The sequence below is a fragment of the Protopterus annectens genome, chromosome 7.part0 (assembly GCF_019279795.1).
Source record: "Protopterus annectens isolate FY-2018-M chromosome 7.part0, PAN1.0, whole genome shotgun sequence".
Lineage (NCBI taxonomy): Eukaryota > Metazoa > Chordata > Ceratodontiformes > Protopteridae > Protopterus > Protopterus annectens.
In genome coordinates, this window is record NC_056739.1 from 212327049 (window position 1) to 212354366 (window position 27318).

The 27318-nt window shown below is 37.1% G+C and overlaps 1 protein-coding gene across 1 annotated transcript in view; it reads right to left on the reverse strand.

The window, feature by feature from the left end:
* LOC122805800 (lectin-like) overlaps positions 1 to 27318 on the reverse strand; it is a 133694-nt gene that overhangs the window by 97004 nt on the left and 9372 nt on the right. The window contains exons 3-4 of the mRNA XM_044076063.1: positions 15329 to 15459; positions 10575 to 10715 (exon numbers count right to left, since the gene is read on the reverse strand). Coding sequence (XP_043931998.1) covers positions 10575 to 10715; positions 15329 to 15459 — 272 coding nt within the window. The remainder of the gene's footprint in view (positions 1 to 10574; positions 10716 to 15328; positions 15460 to 27318) is intronic.

Genomic DNA, 27318 nt, shown 5'->3' on the forward strand with positions numbered 1-27318 from the left:
AGGTGTAGTAGCCTAGTATATACATAAAGTAGGTAAAAGAAAATCAAAATTACTTTGTGACATACAATATTAGTTACTGTGGCTTTTAGTCCAAGGGCGTTTAGATTACCCAGGTGAGGAAATACCCAGGCAGGTTTAGGTAGGTGGATATAGCTGGTCTTTGGAGTCCAATAGGGCACAGCCAGGAGTGGAAAAAGTGAGTATAAAAGGTTTGAACAGCTGGAGAGAAATAAAAATAAAGTGAGAAGAATGTTAAAATTAACACTAGGTAAAGCAAGAGAGACATTTCATTAGCAGTACAGATTTCACAGTACTAATTAACTTGGTCAAATATAAATCATCATCACCAGGAATAGACAACTCCTGTCTTGACAATAGGTCAAAAGCTCTTGTTCAAATAATAAACATCAGCAACAGGATTATAAAAAACAGCAATGCATAGGTCAAAAGCACAGAGCAATCATCTAATTGCAAAATAACTCAACTATCTAAAACACAGCGACTATACTTAGCTATAGAATTAGGATAAAACAATGTAAAGTATTAAATATAAGCTAGAACCATATCCTTTTAACTAAAAGTGAATCCGTTACAGTTAGAACATGGTAGCCAGAATTAAAAGAACAGTAAAAAAACAAGCGGCTATCTTTCAGCAATAACAAACAACTCGTTTTAAGTAGATTTAGGTGAACAGTGATAAAAAACTGTTTAGTTCTATTACAGCATTGTGTAATTAATGAAACTAGAATTATCAATCACGCTGCTACTATTCCAGGTCCCAGGGTAACAGTAAAGCTTCAGCTGAGGCTAGCGGTTAATATTTTACCTTCTAATTAGTTTATAGAGCCAGAACCTGTGCCATATTCCGATAATGTGAGCTACACAGGCATCCCAGCTACGCCTAGCTAATTGTAGTCACAAGGTATCTGGGAAATCTAACTCTATATCATCCAGGTAAATTAGATATATTGTAGTGCTCTTTTAATTAATAAGGGTGGAAAAAGTATGAGTGTACTTAATATTGAAACCTACTAGGGAGTGCCATGTACGCCGTTGTGATTGGCAAAGTCATAAAATGAAAGATTAATGGTAAAACGCAACTCCTATAGCTAGAATGTTCAAAGAAGGCCTCCAGTTTATTCCAGGTCCATAAAACCACAACAGAAATGTAGATGTTTAGATTCTAAGTGGTGCTGTCTATCTTGAAAGTTATGAATTAGCCACAGCACCAGAGGGATAGTACATTCATTATTTAGTATCCATTTCATGAGCAGCAGAGTCCCAACCTAAATATAGGACTAGCAGCTGCAACAGAGTAGTAGGACAGTCGCTTATCAGTACAAAAACATTATAAGTTATTGTAGATGTACCGCCAAGGAATCTACGCTTAAAAATAAGAAGAAACAACTTCACTACAGAGGTAGCAACCAACGCTACTGTTATCAGCTCAGGGGTCACAAAAGTACTCGGGCAGAGATTCTGTAGGGCAGATGCTTTTAATAACTATCGGCTACACCAGAGAGTGTGGCACAGTCACGACAGTGCGTGCGATAGCAAATATATAATTTATAATTATATAACAACATTAAAAGCTATTATGGATGTCCTTCCGAGAAATCTATGTTTATAAATAAGGATAAACAACTTCACTACAGAGGTAGCAAACAATGCTACCATTGTTGTCAGCTCAGGGGTCACACAAGGAATCTGGCAGTGATAATGAGGGGCAAATGCGTTTAATGACTAATGGCTACACCAGTGTGAGTGGCTCAGATACAGCAGTGCGCACGATATCAAATTTATAATTTAATATGACAGTGCAGTCAATTTTGAATTGTCCTCTTTTATCTGTACTGGTGTGATAGGACAGATACTTTTAGCTAGATCAATATTCTTCAGTCTAGTGTACCAGACACTTTGAGAAAGGTAAGGTAGAGCGGAGAAACTAGAGTAGTAATCCACCGACTACGGGCATGCACTCAAAGAGCTAGTTGTTAGGAAGTTAGAGGCACTAAGGCTTTACCTGAAGGCAACTATTAGGCAGATCCGATAAAAAGCTGGTTGAGCGAGTCAGTAAAAAACAGAGGAATAACTACTGTTTCGCAACCCAGTTCAAACAAAGTGGAAGCATTTTACTGGTTCCTGGTATAGCAATGCAGCGGTTAAGGAGCCGCAGTAAAGGTGGCAGTTAGGTGAGATACACAGAGTATAAGTTGTAAGAAACTACAAAAAGTACTGTAAAATGGTGCAGAAAAAAACAGGTGGCAAAAGCATAATAATGGGAACTATACAGGCAATGCTTTGAAATCACAATAAATACATGTATCAGAAACACACAGAACTTACATTGGTATACAGATTTAGATGCCAGGGATCGCTCAGCAGCCACGCGCAGACAGGGAGAATAAAGATGGTGCCTCTAGGGAGCTAGTCCCATATAATAGTTCAGGCACGGATGTGGTAAGCTGGGGGAGAGGGGCAAAGTGTATAAAAGCAGAAAGGAGACTGGAAGACCTGGGTAAGGTGGAGGTGCAGGAAGGGAAGAGAGAACAAGACTAAAGTAGGTTAGAGCAGTGGACAACTTGTGCCAGGCATTCTCCAATACGTCAGAGTTCCATAGACATGCCCAATTGGTAAATACAGATCCAGGATACAATTAATATTTAACATATGCCGCACACAGTGTTATTGTGGGAGATACAAATGCAGACCTCCAACCCATGTTGGAGGGTTCTACACACCATTCACAATGTTACTGATGTATGAAATGTTGTCCTGTAACATTTTAGAATGGACATTGATATGGAAGCAGTGCAGATCATCTACTAATACAGACACTAATATTTTTAACATAAAATATCCAGAAGTCTTTATTTGTCCAAGTAACACATTTAAATACTTGATGTTTGGATGGTTCCATGCTATCCTATACTCAGCACACAAATTCACTTCCTATCAAAATCACAGATGATTTCAAACTCATCTACACTAATGAGCAACTAGAATCCTTACCTGTTAGTGAAGGAATGCAGAAGCAAAACAAAGTATATTAGTATATGTTCTAGCAGTTGGCGCAACACTGTTCATCTACCTAGTAGAGTTTACAAGGAATGAAATGCATGTTATTTTGATGTATGAATGAAGCATAAAGGGCTTCACAGTAGATATGCAGCTATCTTGTTGATCTGACATAATTGCAAATCACACAGAAGTAACTTTTTCAAAACAAACTAACATTTACAATTATAACTCCTTTCCAATGTATTTTACAGGGTTTCTTTGCCTCCTGCATTCCCTGATGTAGGGATCTGTGTTTCAGAGAATGGAGAAATCGCCACAATACAATGATCTTGTTTTGTAAGTACAAAACACAGGGGCTGTGCATTAATGATCAGATAGGATTTTGATCTCTAATTTGTTGAATGTAAGCCTGGCACCAAGGCAAAGTTGTTGGTATGAGTTAACTACTAGGAAACTCTCAACCATTTCATGTGTACACAAAAAACTTGCTTTACTAGTATCTTTTAAAATAAAACGTCCTGCAAATGTATGCCCTAGACGTGCACAAACAATACAAAGTCAACATAAACAGCTGATTTGTTAGTGTTTATACAGATCTGTAGCAGTGAAAAGTGTGCAGGTAATACTGAATGTTATAAAAAGGTGCAATAGTATGAAATGTGCTGATGAAACAGTGTCTATTTGGACCAAATTTATGTTTTATTTCACAAAAGTGGTGTATATCACCATATTGTATCATTTGCATTGTCAGCAATTAAGTGATACTGTTGTATCATTTGCTGACACTGCATTGTATTGTGCTAACATACACTAGTCTGATATACACAACTGCATGTTATTGTGCACCTTGAAACAATATGGAACAATTTAGCATTATTCTTTAACTTAGTATAGCAGTTGTTATGTATATATGAATGAAGTAAGAAAGCATTGTGCTGTGCTATAGGACTTCATTCTCAAACAGTGGACAGTCATCCCAAAATATGGTGATATGCTGATATTTTTTAGTATAAGACACAACATTCATATTTATGAGGCATCATTAAAGTACAGCCTGTATAAACGTCACTACTTTTTAAAGGTACCTGCTTGATGAAAATGAAGAGAGGATCACGTATAACAAATTATATAGGAAAATAAAAAATGTTTATTATGAAAAAAAGGAAAGGTGGTGACTGACAGATTTTATTTTAAGTTCATAAGTGAAGATAATAATCAGGAAGATATACCTGCTCCTTTGCACTACCATGGGCAATTCATTGACAATGGAAAGCAAAATAGTAACACACATTGTGTACATCTAAAGAGTGTTTGTTGTAATAGGAATTCTAAGAGAATGTGCTGATGTGAAAACCATCAGGAAACTAGTTCTTTTTTTATAAGCAGTTTTATTGATAAGATTATTATAACAAACACATTTTTTGAAGAGAAAATTAACTTTTTTTATGATACAATAGATAAAAAACAAAATGTATTGGTATAAAAAATAAAAAAAAAACTATTTACAACAATGTTCACTATATTACCATTCAATGTCATAAATAAGTTAATGAGAGTAAATAAAAAAAAATAACATTAAGCTATTTCTCTAATTCATGTATACTTTTCCATTGATTATAAAAAGTTGTATCCCTAGTAGATCTAAATTTTATAGTTAACATTTCTAACTTAGATATTTCCAAGAGAAATTTGATGTGAACATTTTTCCTTAAAATCATCTAATTTAAAATTCATTCTATCAATTTTAGTTGACAATTCTTGAATATTTGATAACAGAGTTTGAAGTTCTTTCTTTATTGTTGTTTCTTGATGTGAAGAGTTTGTGGAGCTCATATTGTAATCTGATACCATAAGATTATGCCTAGTACTTTTGACAGGATTAAATATAAAAATATTTTTTTTATATAATCCAAGTAAAGGGTTAAAACGATCCAAATATATATATAAAAAATGAAGTTTGGATAGTTATATTCAAAACATCCTGTCATAGAAATCCTGAAAAGGCAGAGCTGAGAAGACATGCTGCTACTCAATGCTCATCATGGTCACGCCCCAGGAAACTAGTTCTTTTAAGACTGTAATGGTCACAATTTAAATGATAAAAGCACAGAAAGCAGCAAGCCATGCTAAAATTACTAATAGAGATCATAAATCTTTAAGCATCATAGTCAGGACTTCAGAATATTCATTTTTTAACTTTCATTGAAAGAAGTATTCTTTCAGTTTAGCATAAAAGGTTATCATCAGTGTTATAAAAATAAAGGGGGCATTTCTTAAGACACTACAGACCCATTAGCCTCCTGTCTTATGTAGTCCAAATTATTTAAAAATTAACATTAAATGAAAACAGGGTGGCGCAGTAACACATTGGATGGCATCATCCCCTCACAGCAACAGGTTCCCTGGTTCAGTTCTTAGCTGGGGTTCCTTCTGTGCAGTCTGCAACCCCAGGCTGCCATTGATGTCAGTGAGACACTGACCAATGGCATTCCACAATTCACAGCATGAAAATGAGGCAGCAGTTACCCAATTAATATTCCCTGCACCATCTCTACAAGGTACCAAGGAGAATATAGGTTCCCTCCTGTGTTCACATGGGTTTCCTCCCACATTTCAAAGATATGCAGTAGGTGAATTAAATGCTTTAAACTGGCCATAGAGATATGTGTATGTGTGTGCATGTGTGTGTGGGGGTTATATGGAAGATCTACCAAGGCAGGGCTAGCCATCCATCAGTGTGAATCTTGGCTCTAGATGATTGTCAGTGTTGTAGTGACACCCCGACCTGATGTGCAAAAATAGGAAAAGGGGTGGATGGATATAAAATGACTGTTACCTGTAATTTAGGGTTTTATACCAATGCTGTTACAGCTTTGGAACAGTCTTCAGCTAGGCATAGTCTGCACAGATTTCTCACAATCATTTTATTAAAACATGTTTTGCCAATAACTAAATTGAAAAAATCAGGGCTTGATAAACAGCTGATAACACAGATTAGTGGATGGCTCATCATTAGGTCTTGGAATGTAAAAAGAAATGGATCCTATTATCGTGTGGTGTTCTGCAAAGTTCACTTTTAGGCCCACATCTTTTTTAACCTGTTTGAGCAATATTATCTTTTGATTCAGGTATCATTTTAAACATTTTTGCAAATAATATCAAGTTAGGGAAGGTTATTACTAGTCAAAGTAATGATGACATAGTGCAAAAAACAATGGAAATTTAACATAACTGGCAACACAGCACATGATTATAAACATTGGTAAGATCAAATGTATGATAGTTGGTAGTATGACAGCTCAAAGTCTATACAATTGAGAACAATTGCAGGTCAAAAAAGTAAGATGTTTTAGGCACATAAGGTTTCTGATGGGTGATAATATCATGTTTACTAATCACATCGTGGGAATAAAGAATTGGGGTTCCACAGTATTAGGGCATATGAACAGATTTAGTCAAGGCAAACAGAACACACCTCTGGATAAAGTGCCCCTGATAAGCAAAAGAGTAAATCCAATGAAATAAACTCTAGAGGCACACCACGACAAACGGAGCCGACCTGATGAAAACCTTTTTATTCACACAGAGCACAGAACAATGGCCAGTATGCGTTTTCACGTTTCTCTGAACGCTTCTTCAGACTTAAAAAGTACTCCTTCTATAGTACATCAATATAAAGGCAGGTTTAACCAGCTTCCACCAATCAAAATCATCCTATTACATCGTTAATTAATGCAGTAATCAAGAATCAATTAAATCATCTCTGCCTAGTAATGCTTACAATACTGAATAATGTAGTGTCATCACATACCAATGCATATAGAAAGCATATGCAAATGTGTGCATGCAATAAAAACAAACATATATATATATATATATATATATATATATATGTATATATATATATATATATATATATATATATATATATATATATATATATACATATACACACTAACTAATAAAATGTGCATAGAAAATATATATAACAAGATACAACCATTGTCATATAAAATATGGGCATTCATATAAATGTCTTGCATCTAAAAACATGTTTATTCTAGCCATTTAACATTCATAATGTCAGTAAAATTTCACTACCATAAAAATCTGCTATTCCATATAAAAACTCTTATTCCATAAAAACTTCATACTCATGTAAATATAAAAACATGTATTCATACTTGTGTACCAAGGTAATAAATAGGGGTCTGCCCATTAAAAGTAAGTAAGGGGTCTATCTTTAAGGAAGGGTTTCAGTGAAACCCTATCATTTAGGCCATGTAACCTATCTGCTTGTAACCTCAGGATCCATCTAGCTTCCTGCTTCTCAGTCTGGTTCCTGACATCACCTAACCTCACTGTTTTGTATATTAATTCCATCACCGTAAACCAAAACGTGTGTGTTGTATCTGTATGCATTACATGTCTTGCAAGAGCATTACTCTCATCTTCTCTACTGATGGCATAAATGTGTTCCCTCCCATGCTCTCTCAGCGTTCTATTGGTTTTACCAACATAGAAGCAACTGCATTTGTGACATACAGCTAGATACACGAGATCCCCTGTCTTACAGTCTGCATGCAGACAGGCAGCCTTAAGCTCTGGTGACAGGAATGGGAACCCTATTTTTTCCTTGGTACCTTGTAGAGATGGTGTAGGGGATATTAATTTGTTCACTCTTTCCTCACTTTTCCATGACTTGTGGGATGCTATTGGTCAGTGTTTCACTGACATCACTGGCAGCTGGTGATGCTGTGCAGTGCTGCACCAATAAGTTGCCCCTCAGGCAGGTATTGTAATCTCTTGGTATATATATATATATATATATATATATATATATATATATATATATATATATATATATATATAAAAAATCATTTTTTGCTCTGCATTGTTTCATTTTGTTGTGATATTTCCCCTGTTTAAGCCTTTTAGCATGATTTAAGGTACTGCAGCAATGTACACTCATCCATTATATTGTACCAAATACTATGTGAATGAAAATTTTGAACTGCCAGTGCTGTTATTGTAGCTATTAACTGCCTTTATGTATATTATAATTATATTACTGCCCACTATTTTATTGCAGTGATTGGATGGCAATATATGCTGTGTGACTATCTGGTATTCTAACCCTCAGAGAACAAATTAATCATTTTCCACAATTGTTTTCTTGCTTCCTGTTCTATTGACATGAACTGGCTAAAACTGTAGTAGTCTGCCCAGCCATAAAGCACTTACTTGTGTACATATATATTAATGCATCTGTAAATTGGTTAAATCTACTGGACCCACAATTTCTCTGCACTGGACTGGAGGGAGAACCATCCAGTGAAATACATCCAATTGTCTGGTTAAGTGACTTGTGGTATCTTTCATTTACCAAGAGCACAGGTGGAGGGTACCCATCATTTCTCTGCACTGGACTAGTGGGAGAACTAACCAATGAAATAAATCCCAGTCTGAGATGTGGGATAGTTTGCACTTTGTTGGGGTGCTTCTAATTTTCTGAAGGATTCAGCAGATCTCCATGCAATAAAAATGACACTGGACAGTCATAAACCTCTCATCTGTGTTCTGTCCCTGGAATACTATGCCATTAAGATGTGTATCACAGGTGTAGCTGTGGTGTTGAGTGTATATGCAGTGTGCAGGCTTACTGTACAGTAGTGTTCATAGTCTCTGGTTTGTGTACTTCTATATTCTACAGGCTGGTTACAGGATTTCTCCTTATATATTTTCCTACCATTTCCTGCCCTGTTACAACTTTTGGGCATTACTGTGTGTGTGCCTGTCAGTCTGCATAGGGACTATAACAGTGGTACTTTACTTTGCACATTACAATCCTTGTTTCTGTTTGACAGAAAGAGTTCACATTGATGAGGACACTTACTAGGTTTCAGTAGCACTGGCTATGACAATATTGTGGTACATGTATAACCATTTCTAATTTATTTATTGGTTATTATTCTGTTGCCCCATTCGTCCTTCTGGTGCATAGCAGAGCTGTCCAGTTCCATTTCCTTATTAGCTTTCAGTACTGGCCCTCTGGCATGGTTGTGACTTGTCACACTTCCAGTCCAAAATGACTGAATTGGGAAAGTGTTAACAATGGAACAGCAGATTATTGTGGTGACAGGGCATGAGATCCAAGTAAATCAGTGGGACTGTGGCCCAACTTTGCAGTATAACATTTATCAAGATACTGCAGCGAAAGTCATGATCTGGTGAGGAAATAAAGGTGAATCATTGCAGCAGGCTTTATTGGGATGCTATGAGTCCTAGCAGATGTGTGAGAAACCTTGAGTTTGGAGCCTGTAGCCAGAGCACAAGTTCAATAATCCTGCACCTTGAAAGGGGGATTACAGGAACATCGGGGTCACAGATGAAAAGTGAAGTGAAGAAGCAGGAGTAAATGTATGTGATTTATGTACAATTTGTGCTGTTACCCTTCCCTAGCATCCAAAATATTTTTTTTATCATTTGTATTACTTTTATGCAACCATCACTGTATTTTCCCTTTTTCCCTATGAATGTGTCCTGTACTATTTTTGTCTCCCTGCTTATGTGAAAACTATGTATCCTTAAAAAATGAGAGTGCTAGGCCATCAGAAAAATGCCATGTGCCATCTTCATCACAGATACCCCACTGACCCCACCACTTCATTGCTGCAGCTGCTTGCTTTGTTTCCCAGTATATCTGTGCATCATACCTTGTGCAGGCTGTATCTTTTCTGTGAACATACTGTGTACTGCACTAGTGGTCTTTATTCTCTCATCCTGCTTTCCAGCTTGTATGCTGCTGACCTACCTTTCTTGCAATTGTGCATGGGCCTGTAGACATAGCCAGTGCCTGTCACATTTCATTTTGGAGACTGAATTTAAGGCTGTGCACTGAAATACATGCCTTTAGTTGTGATATCTGCTACATCATTCTACCCTACGACTTGATTGTGGGAGTTAGTGTTCCATGCTATATCCCACACGTGTTCCAAGAACCTTGTGTTCTGTGGAATTATGGGATTCTCTTTGTGGGCCATGTGGGTGGCTTGCTTTAGTTGCATCCTCCACAATGACCTGTACTCTTATGCCTTTCTGTTGTTTGCCAAGTGCAGTCATAGAATAACATTTTGTGGATTTACATCATTCTGTTACATTTAAGTAGTATTTATGCATAACAAAACGTTTGTGCTGGTACCTTCCTTACTATTCTTGCAAAAATACCATCCTTTTAATACTGAAAGACAGTGATGTTTATTCACCATTCCTATGTGAATCAGAGTGACCTATGTCCACAGTGGCTTAAGCATTTAAAACAAAAGCAAAACATGGTCTGCATCTTGTTAGCCTTCACTGAGAGCTTAATATTTTATGAGGCATTTGGTGCAGACTTGTTTGTTTTTCAAGATGCAGTGTTGCTGAAAATCTCAGTAACCCCCTCTTCATTCCATGCCCACTGATCTTTAGATGTCTTATGACTGGTGAGATATTGTAGACCAGTTAGTTGTAGTCAATGTTTACATTGCAAAAACTATAAATATAGTAATTACCTTCAAAAATTGTAGGCCTCCAATCCAAGCAGATGCTACGTTATGGCTGCACCTCCTTACAAGATTAAATAGCAGCTGGTTAATGCAGTATGAATGGATGGATGTCAGATGGCCTCGACGTCCAAGTCTTTGACAGTAAAGCTGAAAAAGGAAGTGTGATCATATTAAACATTCTCATGTTTATTTCAAATTGGTTTTGCTTTCCAAATCTGGGAGAAAAGAAAGGAAATATAATGTGTGTGTGTGTGTGTGTGTGTGTGTGTGTGTGTGTGTGTGTGTGTGTGTGTGTGTGTATATATATATATATATATATATATATATATATATATATATACATATACATACATACATATACACAGACACACAGTTTCTTTACCAGGGAACAACACAAGTGAGCAATTTCAGTGTCAGCCCAGGAATAAACTGAAACTAGTTACTACATTTAATAAGATAGCAAGAGTATCATGAAATACACATCTATAGTGTACCAGTATTAGCTAACAAAAATGAAGTGAGTATATACAGTCATAATATGCATTATTTGTGATAAATCAAGACAAAACTCAAAGTGAGGTGCTTGCATGATAATTACGGCTGTGTTTTGTCTAAGTGCGAATGATAGGACAGTTAAGTAAAGGATGTTAAGACAAGTTTGTGAGTAGTTGGAAGAAGTTGTTAAAGATCTGAGCGAGCAGTGTAGGTTGGTGCAATAGAATGTACCATATGAGGGAGAATAGGAGTTAACTTGCAGGAGATGCAGAGAGTGACGTTCAGGTTATATGATATGGCTGGATGAGAGGCAATGACATTTGTCTAATGAGGAGGAGGACCTTTGAGTCCAATATTTAGAGCAAGATGAAGTGCCTTATTTGTGTGGAAAATACTTTCCCAGTGATTTGGAGCTAATTTAGTGAAACAGTAATCTGTATGTAAAGTGGAGTTTAGTTTTGGGAGATATGCAGTACAGGGGTAGATTGTTTCTGAGGCTATAAGGCTATGTTGTGCAGCTGCAATGCTGTCCTATCCTCCCCTATCCCAATGGTGCAGTCTACAGTCTATGTAATTCTTTATATAGTAAGTATTAGTAATGCTTTTAAAATCTAGAGAATCAGGAAGGAGCCATTATTATTTATGAATGGAAATGGGTGGACATCAAGATTCTTCACATTTAATATCAGGCATTTCATGGCTAGAGACATTGCTAGTAGTAAATTATTGATTTATGTTAAAAAAATAATCTATGTGATCTAGATGTAGTTTAATACAGATTCACAATTTTGAGAAAATAAGGTATTTAGGGATTGTTCCTATAAAATGGTGGCAAGACAGTTTCAGCAAACATGGTGGCTTGAGTTGCCGTTACCACATTAATGGCAAAAATTAGAACATACATTTGATTATTCCATCATAGGTTCATAGGTTGGTACTAGGCTATCAGCCCTAGGGCCTATACAAGCCTAGCCATAACAATTCCCTGGCTATTTCTTCCCACATTATTTACTTTCCTGGACCCCTGTCTAGCAGGTGTGAAGCAGCCTTAGTGAATAACTTGCACTAAACTGCAAATCTGTGAGACAGTTTAATATTCTTTTTGCAGTAATTTTAGATGGGTGAAAATCCTTTCATTTAATAAATAAGTTCATGTCAGGACAAAAATATTAATTTGAGCATTATATAACTTTTTTAATAAGCCTTTAGTGATAGTTTGATAGATATAATTGTCAATGTAGAGACATACAGTTAATTTTAATAGCCCTGTTTTAATAACTAGTGTTTGAAAATATAATTAACTGGGAATAGTGGAGGTTAATCAATTTATTTCAGTATAACTGAGCACATGAGCTATTCTAGTAACCCTTTCCAATCATATCCTGGACCAAAAGCAAATAGCATTATATTACAGCCGGTGGATAAGGAGTACATATAAATAACAGTGGCAATGCAACAAATATATTGATAAAGCTGATTAGATATCTTATGTATCCTAGCTATACATTAGAGAAATTAAGAGTCAAGCACAGATAAAACAATGGTATAATTAAACATGAGAGGCTATAGCTGTATGACTAGATTGAAAAGTTAACACTGTACAACACTTTGTGTGGACAGATCATGATTAACCTTTGTTAGTGAAGCATTCTATAATTGAAGGCAACTTTGTTCTAGTGGAGGTTGTAAAGTCCAGGAAAGTGGTGGGTAATTTAAACTGGTGATTTTTTTAGGAGGAAAGCGTACCACATAAGATTTACTAGTTCTTGAGGTAAAAAATGAAGGTTCTCCATTAAATCTTGAATGCATCTGTTCTGTAATGTAGGAAGAGACCTATCTCACTCTAGCAAAGGCAGACCAAAGGGGGGGGGGCATCATCCAGAAAACCATTTTGCAGTTTATGCCAGCTCAGGGCCCTGAACATTAACTGCCAAGGGTTCGTGTTCTTGTCTGAGTGAGCTGAGGTTCTGACTTAACTCTTCTCCCATATGAGGGCTGTCTGTAATCCATGACAGAGCTTGATCATCTATCCAGGGAACTACTTGGGCACTGTTCCCTATTCTGCATCTCTTGTCATTGATGACAATGGATTTGATGAAGTATCTGTTAAAACCTAATCCCACACTATGGGTGGTTGATGTGAAAACTGCTTCACCATGAGATGCCTTATACCTTCACCCTGACGTGAAAGCTACCATGATTGTCTTGGATCACCATACCACATCCCCTAGTCTATGGTCACCTTTCTCATGTAAACCTTCACCCAGGAGGATGGATGAATCAGCATAAGTTGCGTATTCTTTTTCTCTTCGCTAACCAGAAGTGTTCCAGCTACTTGTGCTTTCTGTGTTATAATCCAAATGTTAGCCCTCTATGTACATGCAACATAAGTATGGAAACTATGTCCACCTTCCAGAAGGACAGAGGGATTTTTTTTTATTTCAGTATTTACAGTCAATATGGCAAATATTTTTATAGGTATAATGTAATTTGTAAATAACTGCGGTGGTGGTGCTGCAGTAGCGTTGTTGCCTCACAGTTAGACGTTGCCCGTTCAATTCTCAGTTAGAGCGTCTTCTGTGTGGCGACATGCGTGAATGGGCGTTCCTTCGTTGAAGGTTGCGCGTTAGGCCCAGCAAGCCAGCATGTAAAAATCTACTGCCAATCATTAGCGGACCGGACTTCCGCTGTGGCGAACCCTAACCGGGAAAAGCCGAAAGACACAAACAAATGTAATTTGTAAATATTTATAAATGTTGATTCTTCTGTTTTCTGCTGAGGTTTTACTCCTAGCTGAATCTGAAAATGGTCTAACTGGATCTGCACTCTACCAAGTTCAACGCACATGAACACACAGATGTATATATGTGTCTGTTGAAGAGCTCAGAGATTATACTAAATAACACTTTACTAGTGTAATTATTGGTACAGCACCTTTTTGACTAAAATCCCATGCAAAACATGTGAAATAGTTACATACAAAAATAGGCAAAGGAAAATCATTTATGTGAAATTTTGTAAGCGAATTTATATGTATCACTGAGCAGAAAACATTGTTGTATAGTAGGAAGGCAAGTTCTTAAAGTAGTAAGGAAAACAAGGAGCCAGACTTACGGATAGACAATGAATTGCAATTGACACTCTATAATCTACTGGCAGCCAATGTTTTTTTGATGCTTTGTACTAATTTTACTCACGTAAATGTAAAGTGAAAACATTTTAATTCTCATATTCAGAGCCATGGTTGAATGAAAAATGGAATACTTTTTTTTTTAAATTTCAGTAATATGTTAGGCTAGAAAAAGAACAAAAAATCCACTATCTGTTAATCAGGTAACCAACAAGCCTCACTGTGTTTTAGAGCTGAGGCAGGAACACTGTTTTAGTTTCAAAGACAAATCTTCACAAAAATAAAAAGGTATGAGCAATCTGACATGCAAATTAAAAAAGCTGATGTAAATGTCCTTGTAGAAGAATGAGAAAAGGTTCCTGAATAAATTAAAGGCAATGGAGGAACAATTTTCTGAAAATAAAATGTTTGGCACAAGAATTGTAAGGCAGAGGTAGACTGTGAAGATAATGCGGCAGGAAAATATGGAAAGTTTCAGTTAGACTGCCTTAGTTGTCTAATGCAATAAATAAAATGATACATGCAAAGGAGAGGAACAGTAAAAGTAATTCTTGGGTGAAAATTGTTATGCAATCTATCTCTCTTTTTTTTATTATTTTTTTAGTTCCGTTAATATTTGTTCTGAACAAAAATCCCCTTTTTGTCACTCCTGGTTGATCTTTTAATGAAAGACATAGATAGTCCCTTAAAACTTCTCTTGAAGCCCTAAATGCTAGATACAATTTACCTTTTACTAATACTATGAATGATGCTGTAAAGGTTTAGGTGTTTTAATCTTCATACTTTAAAATTTTTCATAACTTTTTTTGGCATATCTCCTTTGTATCAATTTGATAGTTACAATATCTTCCATGGATAAAGTGGAAAATGTTAAATTATAGCCAGTACTTGGATCTTATTAATGTTAAAAAATGCCTTTAAGACCTTCAGATCCCGCAAATCCATTGAATCAAAGATGTAGAGTGGAAACAACCACAGAAAAGTGACAGAAAGTAAGGTAGTGATATAGCAGAATATAAAAAAATAATAAAAAAATAAACCAGAAATTGAACAGGATTCTTAAATTGTTACTTTTTGGTTTAATAAAAAAACAGTAAAATGCTAAAGGGTCTGTAAGTGTTATCAGGTTGCTTACCTCTGCATTGACAAAGGTCATTGGTGTGGTCACAAATCGGTATCTCCGTCCTCTGTAGGTCACTGTGGACCCCATGTCGTGGTCATTTCCAAAAGTCTCAGTTTCATTTAAAAGGGGTTTTGTTTCTAAATCTACAAGTAAAACAAAATACAAATGTTATTTATCTGGTGTTTGCTTATATTTTCCTATTTTTCAATTTATGTGTGAAACACTGGCCCAAGTTTCTCTAGCAAACATATATTCTTTAAAAGATAGCAAGTTGTATTGATGAAAAAAAAAAATTAACATAAGTACACTTTTGCTATAACTCCCCCAAATCAGATATTCATTGCGCATTACCATTTACCATCTCTATATATTTTTTCCATGACTATATGTGCTTTGTCAGGGTTCTCAGGTTTTATCCCACCTTACAAAATATCCTGTTTTTCATTGGCTGGCTAATTTGACCATGTACATATTGTTTACCTTTATCCCTGTAGATTGAGTCATGGCCACAGTGTCCAGTCTAGAGTAATTATTTAAATTAAAATAACCTTAATGTTAATATTTATGTAATGACTGATAATAATTATCTGGTCCACTGATAAAATGACTTGTACACAATGAATGAGCAAAGATGGTATAAAAAATGGGAGAGGCGATTGTTAGCTTGGAATTCTGCTGCAGACTGTCGTCTAAGCATTAACAAAACTTGGGTACTCACAAATGCTGGAGATGTGACAAAACAGGTGATTCAAGAGTTGAGCTTATGATATTAAGAATTAGCCATTTAATTGTAAGAAGTCAGAATGGAAGAGAGCCATTGAGACAGGCTGTTCTAGCTGTAAGAAGTGCAAGAACATGTCAGCGGCAAATATGAATGTCATGTTAACTTGTAGTGGGTACCTGCCAAAGAAATGCTTTTGGGGGAGCAACCAAGTGCAGCTTTTATTTTTGGCACTGAACCAGTCTGATTCATTAAGTATTGTGATACATGTACATGCATAAATTTGTGACTAAATTTGGGTTTGACAGTCAGGAAATATGTACCCATAAGTAAATAGTCAGTAGATTACGAGCTGTTGGTAGAGGGATACTATAAATGTAGAAGCAAAGGATAGCAGTACAAATTTTCCAGAGATTTCTAAGTAAATGTCATTCAAAGGGAATTAGTTTGGCAGATCAGATATGAGCCAATGGTACTGTTTGGTATCATAGCTGAGACTACAGAGTAGAGGTTGACTGTCCAGTGTAACATCTGCAAATTTAAATCTAGTCACCTGTGTAAATGCAGTGGCCAGTCAGCTTCTTGACTTACAGGTGAGTGCTGCAAAACCCAGGTACCAAATAGTGGTATGACGTTTAGTTATAATTTCAAAGAAAATTACAGTAATTTACATAAGGTGAACTCATTAATGAATTAAAGAACAGATGTGGAATGTTTATACTATTTAAAAAGCTCATCATTTCTGAATATGGATAAAACGTAAAGTATCAGCAATTCATTAAGCAGTGGGAGTAAAGCAATGGGCATAGGACACAAACTTGTAATGCAAGTAAAAAGGGAAGCGTACTTAAATATTTGTATGCAGAGATGTACATTCTGAAACAAAGTCAAAACTTAAGAACAGAGAGAGAGTGTTCAATAAAAGGCATAAAAGCTGGAGCGATTTACACTAAGTATCTTGAATCAAAAAAACATACAGTGATTAGGTTGCTCAGAATTTTGTATCAGTTATGAGGCCATCTGCTAATTAGTCCTGCTCGAGATGAGAATGTTTGTTATAGAGGAAGTCAAGCACTATCATTCTACTCTCAACCTTTTAGACAAAACACCTGGACAAACTGAAAATAATGGGGAGACAAAGCCCCAGAAACAGGGACAAATTTTAAGTATTGTTCTAATAAAGTCAGAAACTTGATAGACTAAAGGGATTTGTTAGCATGCATTTTTTGAAGGATAAGAAGTCAGAAACTCAAATGTATGCCATTACTTAGTGACTTCAATTCTCAGTAATTTGCAAGAAACCATACATTTTATGAAGAAAGGAGCAACAATAAGATACAGATATCTGAACATTCCCTGAAAATCTGGACAGTTGAGAGGTATTAATGTAGGCATTCAAGAGAAGCTGATTATTAGGAACAGAGGTCCATGTCTCAAGTCAGGAAGGAATGGCAGCTATAGGCTTGTGTAGGCTGGAGTCAGCTTTGCTCCAGATTTAAAAATATAGCTGCCAAGAGAGACTCATGAAGACTGTGGCAAAATGGAGATGTGTAGGAAAACACTAACACATGCAAAGGAATTTATGAAATCCTCCATTCCTGCCTTTAGCTCTGTCCGCTGTTTTTTGGATAAAACGACATACTTTTCTGTTGTCAGTGGGCTGAGAAATATAAAGAACAGAGTTGGAGAAAGAAGTATCCTGCAGGATAAAAAGAGAGAGTCACTTTGTATAAAGTGATTATGAAGGTTCATAAAAATGATCCCCTCAGTCTGTTATTCATTCATGGTTAAAATATATGGAATGATTATTACAGTATATGAATAAATTATATGTCAGAGGTATCCAGGAGAACAACATTTCAAGACTGCCATTTGCAGTAGCCATTTGTTTCATACATTTATATTAATGTTTTATAATACCAATGATGGAACTAGCTCTCTAAGTAATAAGGCATTACTTGGTCATAGAGTTACACACATGAGTGACTGAGGAAGTCTGTGACTGTACTAATTCCATGAATAATTTTAGGACTCGAGTTATATGAACCCAAATGCCACGGTATGTAATAATGGGAAGGGTTAGCACCTCGTCATTTAGTGCGAGACAAGTAACGGAAGGTATCCAGTTAATTAGCTCCTTGATGTAACAGCTAACACTTTAAGATTTATACACAGTTTTTATAGGAACTAGGAATGAATACTCTCCAATGGCACATGCTGCAATAAGTAGTTATTAAGTAAGGTAGCAGTGAGCATTGATCTGCAGGGACTTCAATTAAATCGGAGACTGTACTAATGTGGTTACACTAGTTTAAGTGAATGGGGGCAGTTATATATGACTTCAGGAAGAAGAGTGAAGGCCAGTTTGATCACATAATCTGTCAAAAAACAATTTGAAGGGAATGCTGCTTAACGCAAGTAGCCTTAACCTGAAAATGCACTCTTTGGAGGGTCTCCTCGCACTGGAAGATGCTCACATCTGTGTAGTCATGAAAATGTGGTTCAAGGCTGTGGACAGCACCTCTGCCTTACCAAGCTATATGTCATTCCACAAATTCCAACCCCAAAATGAGGTTGGGAAGACTAAGGGTGGTGGAGTCTCTATCTTCATTAAGAACAGGCACACCTCCATACTGGTTTGCCAGCATGATGCACTGGAAATACTCCAGGTGCAACTCACAGTTGGCCAGACACCCATCCTACTCATAGCCAGCTATAAACTCCCCTCCATGACTCATGGCACCCACTCATCCTACCTGGCTTTACTTGACTCCATCAAGGTACCCCCTAATACCCTGATCCTTGGTGACTTCAACTACCCTACCAAGACTGGGTGAAGTATTCCTGCACTAATGCACTCTCCCAATGATTCCTAGACTTCATCACTTCTAATGTACTAAACCAGCTTGTCTTATTCCCCACAAGGGGAGATAACATTCTGGACTTGGTTCTTACCAACATGGATGACTGCTGCATCAGTCCCATAGTAAGTTCTTCCCTGGTGAGATCAGATCATTGGGTCTGTCTCATTTGAAGTTTCTATTCCACTTGACCCCCCCACACCCATAACCAGGCTAAAAAACTTCACAAAGGCTGACTACAACCTCCAAACGGAGGGTATTAGCAGCTTCACACTACCACCCCCCTCAGAGGATGCAGACAACTATGCTGAAGAGTATGCCAGTGCAGTATACAAGCACCTGTACAACTGGATGGACTCAGCTATACCCAACAGAACTAAAACCTAATCCTCAAGGAAACACAAACCTGACTGTTGTCCAAGGACAAAAAGGAACACATTCCAAATTGGAAAAACTCTCTCCTGAGCCTCAACAAATAAATTAGATCACTAGTGAAAACTTCCAAAACCAATTATGAATTGAACTTGACCTCCAAAACAAAGGGAAATGACAAAGCATTCTTCAGTTAGTGAGGATCATCCATGGAAAAGTCCAGTTTTTTTCCAGATTACTTAATGGTACCACTTACACTGATCTTGTTGACTTAGCCAACCTGTTAGCAGATAGGTCAAGCACAAACTTTAACCCTCCTGCCCCCAAAGGCCCATTCAACATCCCTGATGCTTGTCTCACACCTCACATCTCCATAGATCATGTTAAAGGCCCTATCCAAGGCAAAGAACACAGCTTCCATGGGACCTGATAGTATCCCAGGCTGTATTCTGCACCATCTCCAGCAAGAACTAGCTATGCCATTGAGCACACTATTCAACTACAGCAGTACAGACTTCATTCCAGTAGAGTGGAGAACTGCCATTGTCATCCCCTTGCACAAAGGAAGTGCCACTACTGACACTGGAAACTATCCCCCCAGTAGCTTAACAAGTCTGATCTGTAAAGCCATGGAGCAGATTATTATGGATCTCATAAACAAGGGACATAGGCAATCTTCAAGCATGTGACCACATTCAGTTCGGATTCGTCAAGGGCAGCTCTTGCCTGTTGCAGCTGGTTGACTTCTTTGAGACTGTCACCAAGGCCCTTGATGAGGGAAAGTCAGTATATACAGCTTACCTTGACTTGGACAAAGCCTTTGACACAATCCCTCCCACTTGGGCATCATTGAAAAGCAAACACAACTTGGCATAAATCCCTATCTTATCAGATGAGTGGCCAACTGGCTCACTGATAGGACCCACAAGGTCAAAACAGGCTCCTCTGCCTCCAACAGCAGACCTGTCACTAGTGGTGTCCCCCAAGGATCTGTCCTGCAACCCCAACTATTTGGCATCTACCTCTGAGAGGTCCAGGCAAAGACAAAAGGGCTGTGGCTGACCAAGTTTGCAGACGACTGTAAGTTGGGTGCTGTCATTAACTCCCCAAATGATATTAACATACTGCAAGAGGGTCTCACCGCAACAAATGACTGGTGCCAAAGTCATGGCCTTAAGTTAAATGGAAAACAAATGTATTATCATACCATTTGGCAAAAACATGGCCCCTACTGATTACCACATCAATGGCAACCCCCCCTAAGCACACGACCTGTGGTGAGAGACCTGGGTACACAGGTTCACAACAATCTCACATTCAACCATTGTCAAGCGGCAGTGGTCAGAAAAATCCAGAAAAATGGAGGCTATTACCTCTCTAGGCCAGTAATTGAGTATAATGCCCCATTTGGTATGCACCTCTTCAAACACCTGCACCAACTTGAAAGGCCACAGAAATACCTCACAGTGAGAATCCATGGCCTCCAACTCCTGTCCTATGCAGACAGGCTCAAATCGCTAACACTCTACTTTGTATCATACAGATTGCTCAGAAGTGATCTGTGTCTTGCCTGAAAGGCAATCTCGGACCCTCTGCCCTACTAGAGATGCTTCATATCCATAAGTCTAACTCCCCACGCATGACCTGCTCAAAAGGCCTAAATCTAATATGCCACATAAACAAAACCTGCTGGCCAGACAGGCGTGTCTACCAGAGGCTGTCCTGTATCTGGAATAGACTTCCCATACATGTCAAGCAGAGTACCTCGCTGACCCTCTTCAAGCACATCCTGCTTGGCTCACTGCCAAGGGTGACAGGTGCTGGCTGTGGTATTTTTTGGGGATAAACTCTTCGCTAGGCTTGTAAAGGCTCCAGGGCCATTAGCCTAGTATCCTCCTATGATCCTGTGATCCTATGTATCTGTAAATATGCACTGTATGAAGAAATGTTTCTTTGTAGGACACAAAAGAATGAAAACAGATACTTGTTTGAGTTTTTTTTCCCCAGACTTACAGCACTTGCACACTTGTCACTCATGTACTTCATGAAATGTAAGGCATGCTAGTAAACTACCCATGTCTAACATTATCTGAGTCACTATTGCCATCTGATTTTATTTAGAAGTGTCACAGAAAATAAAGGGCAGTCACTCTTCCAAGAAACCTATCTAGTGCTACAGCTGAAGAATTCATTAACGCCAAGAAATACTACAGTGCTTTACATTTATGAGATATATATCACAGTAGTACAGAAGGGCAGCCACAGTGGTGCAGCAGTTAGCATTGTCACCTCACAGCAAGAGGTTCCCTGGTTCGATCCTTGGCTGGGGTGCCTTCTGTGCCGAGTCTGCATCTCCTCCCTGTGGTCGTGTGGGTTTCTTCTGGGTGCTCTGGTTTCCTCCCACACCCCAAAGACATGCTGTAGGTGGATTGGACACTCTAAATTGGCCCTAGGTATGAGTGTGTGTGTGTGTGTGTGTGTGTGTGTGTGTGTGTGTGTGTGTGTGTGTGTGTATGTGTGTGCCTTCTGTGGAAGGTTGGGTGCCGGGCTGGCAACTCAACACTGTAAAACTCCACTGCCAATCATGAGCGGACAGGTGATCTGCTGTGACGACCCCTAACAGTGAAAAGCCGAAAGAAGAATCACAGCAGTACAGAACCACATTCAGATGCCCCCAGATTTCATCGCAGTAGCACCAGTGATAACCAAGTTCTACTAGAAGCCCTGAGCATGTTGTTTGATGTCACTTTGCAAACCAAATGAATAGCCATAGTAACAAACACAAATTTAAGAACATTTCTTGATCATCAGCAGTAAAAGACATACAAAGAAGAACATTTCTTGATCATCAGCAGTAAAAGACATGCAAAGAAAAAAATTATGGAAATAAAAGCATAACCCTACACACACACACACACACACACACACGCACACAAACACACACACACAGGAAATGAAGCTGTGCAGAAAGGGAGAGATAGTGAATAAAGTACAGTAAAGCAGTAGTCTCAATCTCAGCAGAAAGCAGAAAATCAGACACAAACCTAAGATATACATTTAAACTTGGTGTACAAAAACTAAAACATTACAAATACATACATACAGAGAAGTAGCTAAGGTGGGGCAAAAGGGGCAGCCACCTGGGGTGCAAAGTGCTAGAGGACACAATCGGCAGATACCAATCTGTCTTTAGTGCATAAAATGCCAGTATTTCTGAATGTCAGCATTGCATTTGCAATCAGAAATGAAGAGCTTTATCACTCCATGCATGTGGAATAAACTGTAGAAGTCACTTGTTGCAGTTTATAAATGAAAGAAGAGCTGTAGTGTTTTAATCACTTATATTTGTAATTCTCGTATGTGCGTATAGCAAATAGAAAGTTGCCTTCAATATCAGCATTTTGTCTTACTTCCACAGGCAGTAGTACAAAGTGCTTTTTAAATGTCAGATCTAATTTGTAAACTCTGAGAAAGAATTTTGATTTGATTTTTGTTTTAGTATGTTAGTAATTTTAAACCATATCGACAAGAGTCTCAGGTAATAAACTTTCCACCCAGCAAAAGTGGTAACAGTACAAGGATTTGTTTCAGCAGCTAATACATCCCCCATATGTGTGTATCTCTGAAATACTCTAGTTTAAAGTCTGTTTCTTGATTTAGTCAACAAGTAAACCATAACATCAGGCTCTCTGCATAACTAGCAAAATGTAGAAAAAGAGAGCAAAGACATCATCAGACAGTGACTATCATAAACTGTAAGTGATGAGATACTATAGCAATAACCCACGCCTGGGTGTGGGTAATGCTGGATTTATCCACGGTTGGTGTGGTTTGGTCACGAGGGCGAAGCCTGAGTGGCCAAACAAAGTCAACCGTGGGTAAATCCAGCATTACCCACACCCAGAAGTAGTTATTATTACAATGACATTATTTAAGAAAAAAAATAATTACTTTACTTAAATAATGTCATTGTATAATGCCTTCTTGCTGCCCTTCTGCAGCTGTCTGGTATTCTGCGGCAGTTCTGATGTACTGCGCATGCGTATGCCTACGCAGTACATCAGAGCTGTGGGCAAAAGCAACGGAGAAAGCAAGATCTCAGTTGCTTTTTGCAAACTGTTTTGCTATGTTAAATGGGTTTAACATAGCGAGACAGCTTTAAAAAAGCAACGGAGAATCTCCATTGCTTTTTTTAACGCTGTCTTGCTATGTTAAACCCATTTAACATAGCGGGACAGTTTTGAAAAAAGCAACGGAGAAAGCAAGATCTCTGTTGCTTTTTACAAACTGTCTTGCTATGTTAAAGGAGTTTAACATAGTGAAACAACTTTAAAAAAAGCCACGTATATAGCCACTGAAGGTGTCGCCAATCTAAGCGGATCCACCGCAAATACAACGAAAGACCAGCTCACAAGTGTTCAGCTCTCCAAAAATCCAGGCCCATAAACGTTCCAAAAGACTTTATTAAACAAAAAACTCAAAATAAATGAAATAATAACAAAAACGTCGACCTAGGTTTCGTTCGAAAAACGAACTTCATCAGAACACATCTGAATACATACTGAGACTTTAAATATAAATGCCTAAGGAACTAATTGGACCTGTTAACCAATGAAATTGAACAACTATGCCCTAATATGAATAAATTAAATTAAATTAAATTAAATAAAACCAAATCAAACAATGAGTTACATCACATACATCGATTTACAACATTCCCAAAAGCAAAATACATAAGCTTGACCCACCTATACCATATGGTAAAAAATTGATAATAACAAACCTTTACCCCTATCGTTGCTCATATGCATGAAATTGCATAAATACCATGTTCATACTGTATGGTATGATAAATATAAATAATTATGCAAACAAATTGGATAATAAATATAAATGTAAGGGTAAAATGAAAGGAATTCATTTAACTAAAAACAAATACAACCATCCGCCGGTACCTATAAAAACTCATTATAAATTTATAGTCACATAGTATAGTACATTAAAACATGTTGTAAAAATATATATATACACATTGCATATAAATTCCCATTGTGTAAACTTGCCAATCATGAACCTGTTGTTAAATACAACCATATATATAATCAAATAGATAAATATGTTTCTGCAAGTAAAATTACACATTTAACACCTATTTAATGTATAATAATTTATTTTATGAATTTATATTGTGTTGGTCAACTGTATAAATGTAAAAATATGTAACAACGTATAAAAAAATAAAAATATATATATACAACTATAAATAGTAATGTAATGAATAACAATAATAGTGTAGGTTATACACTATTATATAATAGAAGTAGGTTATTGCTATTATACAATGACATTATTTAAGAAAAAAAATAATTACTTTACTTAAATAATGGCATTGTATAATGCCTTCTTGCTGCCCTTCTGCAGCTGTCTGGTATTCTGCGGCAGTTCTGATGTACTGCGCATGCGTATGCCTACGCAGTACATCAGAGCTGTGGGCAAAAGCAACGGAGAAAGCAAGATCTCAGTTGCTTTTTGCAAACTGTTTTGCTATGTTAAATGGGTTTAACATAGCGAGACAGCTTTAAAAAAAGCAACGGAGAATCTCCATTGCTTTTTTTAACGCTGTCTTGCTATGTTAAACCCATTTAACATAGCGGGACAGTTTTGAAAAAAGCAACGGAGAAAGCAAGATCTCTGTTGCTTTTTACAAACTGTCTTGCTATGTTAAAGGAGTTTAACATAGTGAAACAACTTTAAAAAAAGCAACTGAGAATCTCCGTTGCTTTTTTTAAAGTTGTGTCGCTATGTTAAACTCGTTTAACATAGTAAGACAGTATGAAGCACAGGAGATCTTGCGTTCTCCGTTGCAGTTAAAAAAAAAGAGTTATAGTAATGGAAAAAGTCCGGGCGACCGGACCTTTTTCCATTACTATAACTCTGATTTACAACGTACACGCTGACCAATCAGCGTGCACGTTTTTGAATATTAATCGGGAGTCGTTGTATAATGATCAGTCTTTAATGCATTACCAGCATTATCAGAAATGAATGCTGGGAGTGCATTTGCTGACAGAACTAATGCACTCTAGCACTCTGTATGGTATAAACTGTACAATACAGTGGCTAGTATTTTAGTTTTATTTTATTTTAGATATTTGTTTACCCCAGTATAAAAAGTTTAGGGGACCAACAGACCGGGGAACTGCTCAAGGTGCCGTCATTTTCATTTGCCATAGATGTTATAATTGCTAGATGTGTCTCTGAAAACATATGCATATTAAAATAGCAATAAAACACACAAATATTACTACAGAAACCTGATTAGACAGACAACACGTATGCCATTGGCCAAATCATCTCAAGAAAAATAATGCAGAAGGGTGAAGCATTACTGATTAGATATATTGTCGTTCAGTTCTTGAAACTGCCACCAAACTGATTCCTGTTGTGAATATTTTTAAGCCTATACTACCAAGAAAATTGTATACATGATAAGGCACCGTACTACTGAAATAGAAGATTTTTTATTAGGTGTCAAATTTTTGTTTTTGTTTTCTGCCAGGCTGGGTGGCAACTGACTGAGTCATAGGAAATATAAATGTGAGAAAACAAATTTTTTACGTTGACTTGAAAGATGACTTATTTGCAAGACTATTTTATCATAATTCATTTTCTCTTATTTAAAACAAGTAAACATTATAATTACAATTAAGTAAATAAACCATACATCTAGCAATTCAGTACAGAAAACTAAGCGTTAATGTACTTCATCCCGCAGTTCTGGGTTTGATTCCTTCAGCCTCCATTTGTATATAGTGTGATTCTAAGTATGACACCTAACCAGGCAGTGTTCCCAAGTTAAACAATATACCTGCACGTGTGGCTGGTGCACGGCTATAACACTTCAACAGAACAGCAAAAAAGAAAAAGCCAGCCCTCAATATTTCCAATGTAGCCTTCTGGCAAAAGAATATTTTATTCCCTGAAGACTGAATAAAAAATTAGACCAGTGGGGTCATACCGGTTTCGGCAAAAGCCTTCTTCAGCAACCACACCTCAAAAAATCATATATAGACTTAGTTCACATGCATTTATATGCAATATCATAGTGCCCTCTAGTGAATAAAAAATATTGCAAAACTAGATGGAAAAATAATATGCAACAAAATATTTAAATATCACAAAATACCTGTGTGTACAGGAATCCAATAGTAAATATATAAATGATGATCCATTACAAAATCATTCGAAATTGGTCATTCAACCCAGGTGAAAATAGAGCTCCCAATTTGACAATCCACATTTTTTCTTTATTCGTTAATAATTCATGTAATACATGAACCTCATTGCTCTTAAATCTGATATGGTCAATGACCATGAAACTAAAAATCCTGTGGGACGTTTAAGTATGTGTTTATATAAAGAACTCAAAACTTTTTTGTTTCTGATATCACTTAAATGTTCACAAACCCTTAGTTTAAAGTGTCGGGAAGTCTGTCCCGCATAAAATGCCCGACAGCTAAATTGAGCTAAATAAATAATCCAACTGGTACTGCAGTTAGCAAAAAAGGAAACATTATAAACATGTGGAGAATTGTGAGAAGTAGAACTATCTGACTTGAGCACCCTCGGACAATATGAGCAGTGCCCACATATATGACAACCCAGCAAAAGTTGCCCAGTTATTGTTGTTTGAAAGGGGGGATTAGGAGAATGATTGTACACCCTTTTATAATGACTGAATAAGGATCCCAATGACCGCCCCTTTCGAAAGGAATAAGACACCAATTTTTAATGTAATTGTTTAGTGTATTATCTGACTGTAACAAGTACCAAATGTCTTTGAATGATATTCATGAAACTCTTGGGGTTTCTGCCATAAGTAGTGACCAATCTAGGCTCCTGAGATTGGTCTATACACTTAAGTCACAGTTGTTATCATATCATCCTATCTTGTTGATTAGCAAACCGACTTGCCCTGGTAATGTCACCTGTTTGATATTCCCTGTTCTTAAGTCTGGCTATTAATTCCTGTCGATGGTAGGCATATG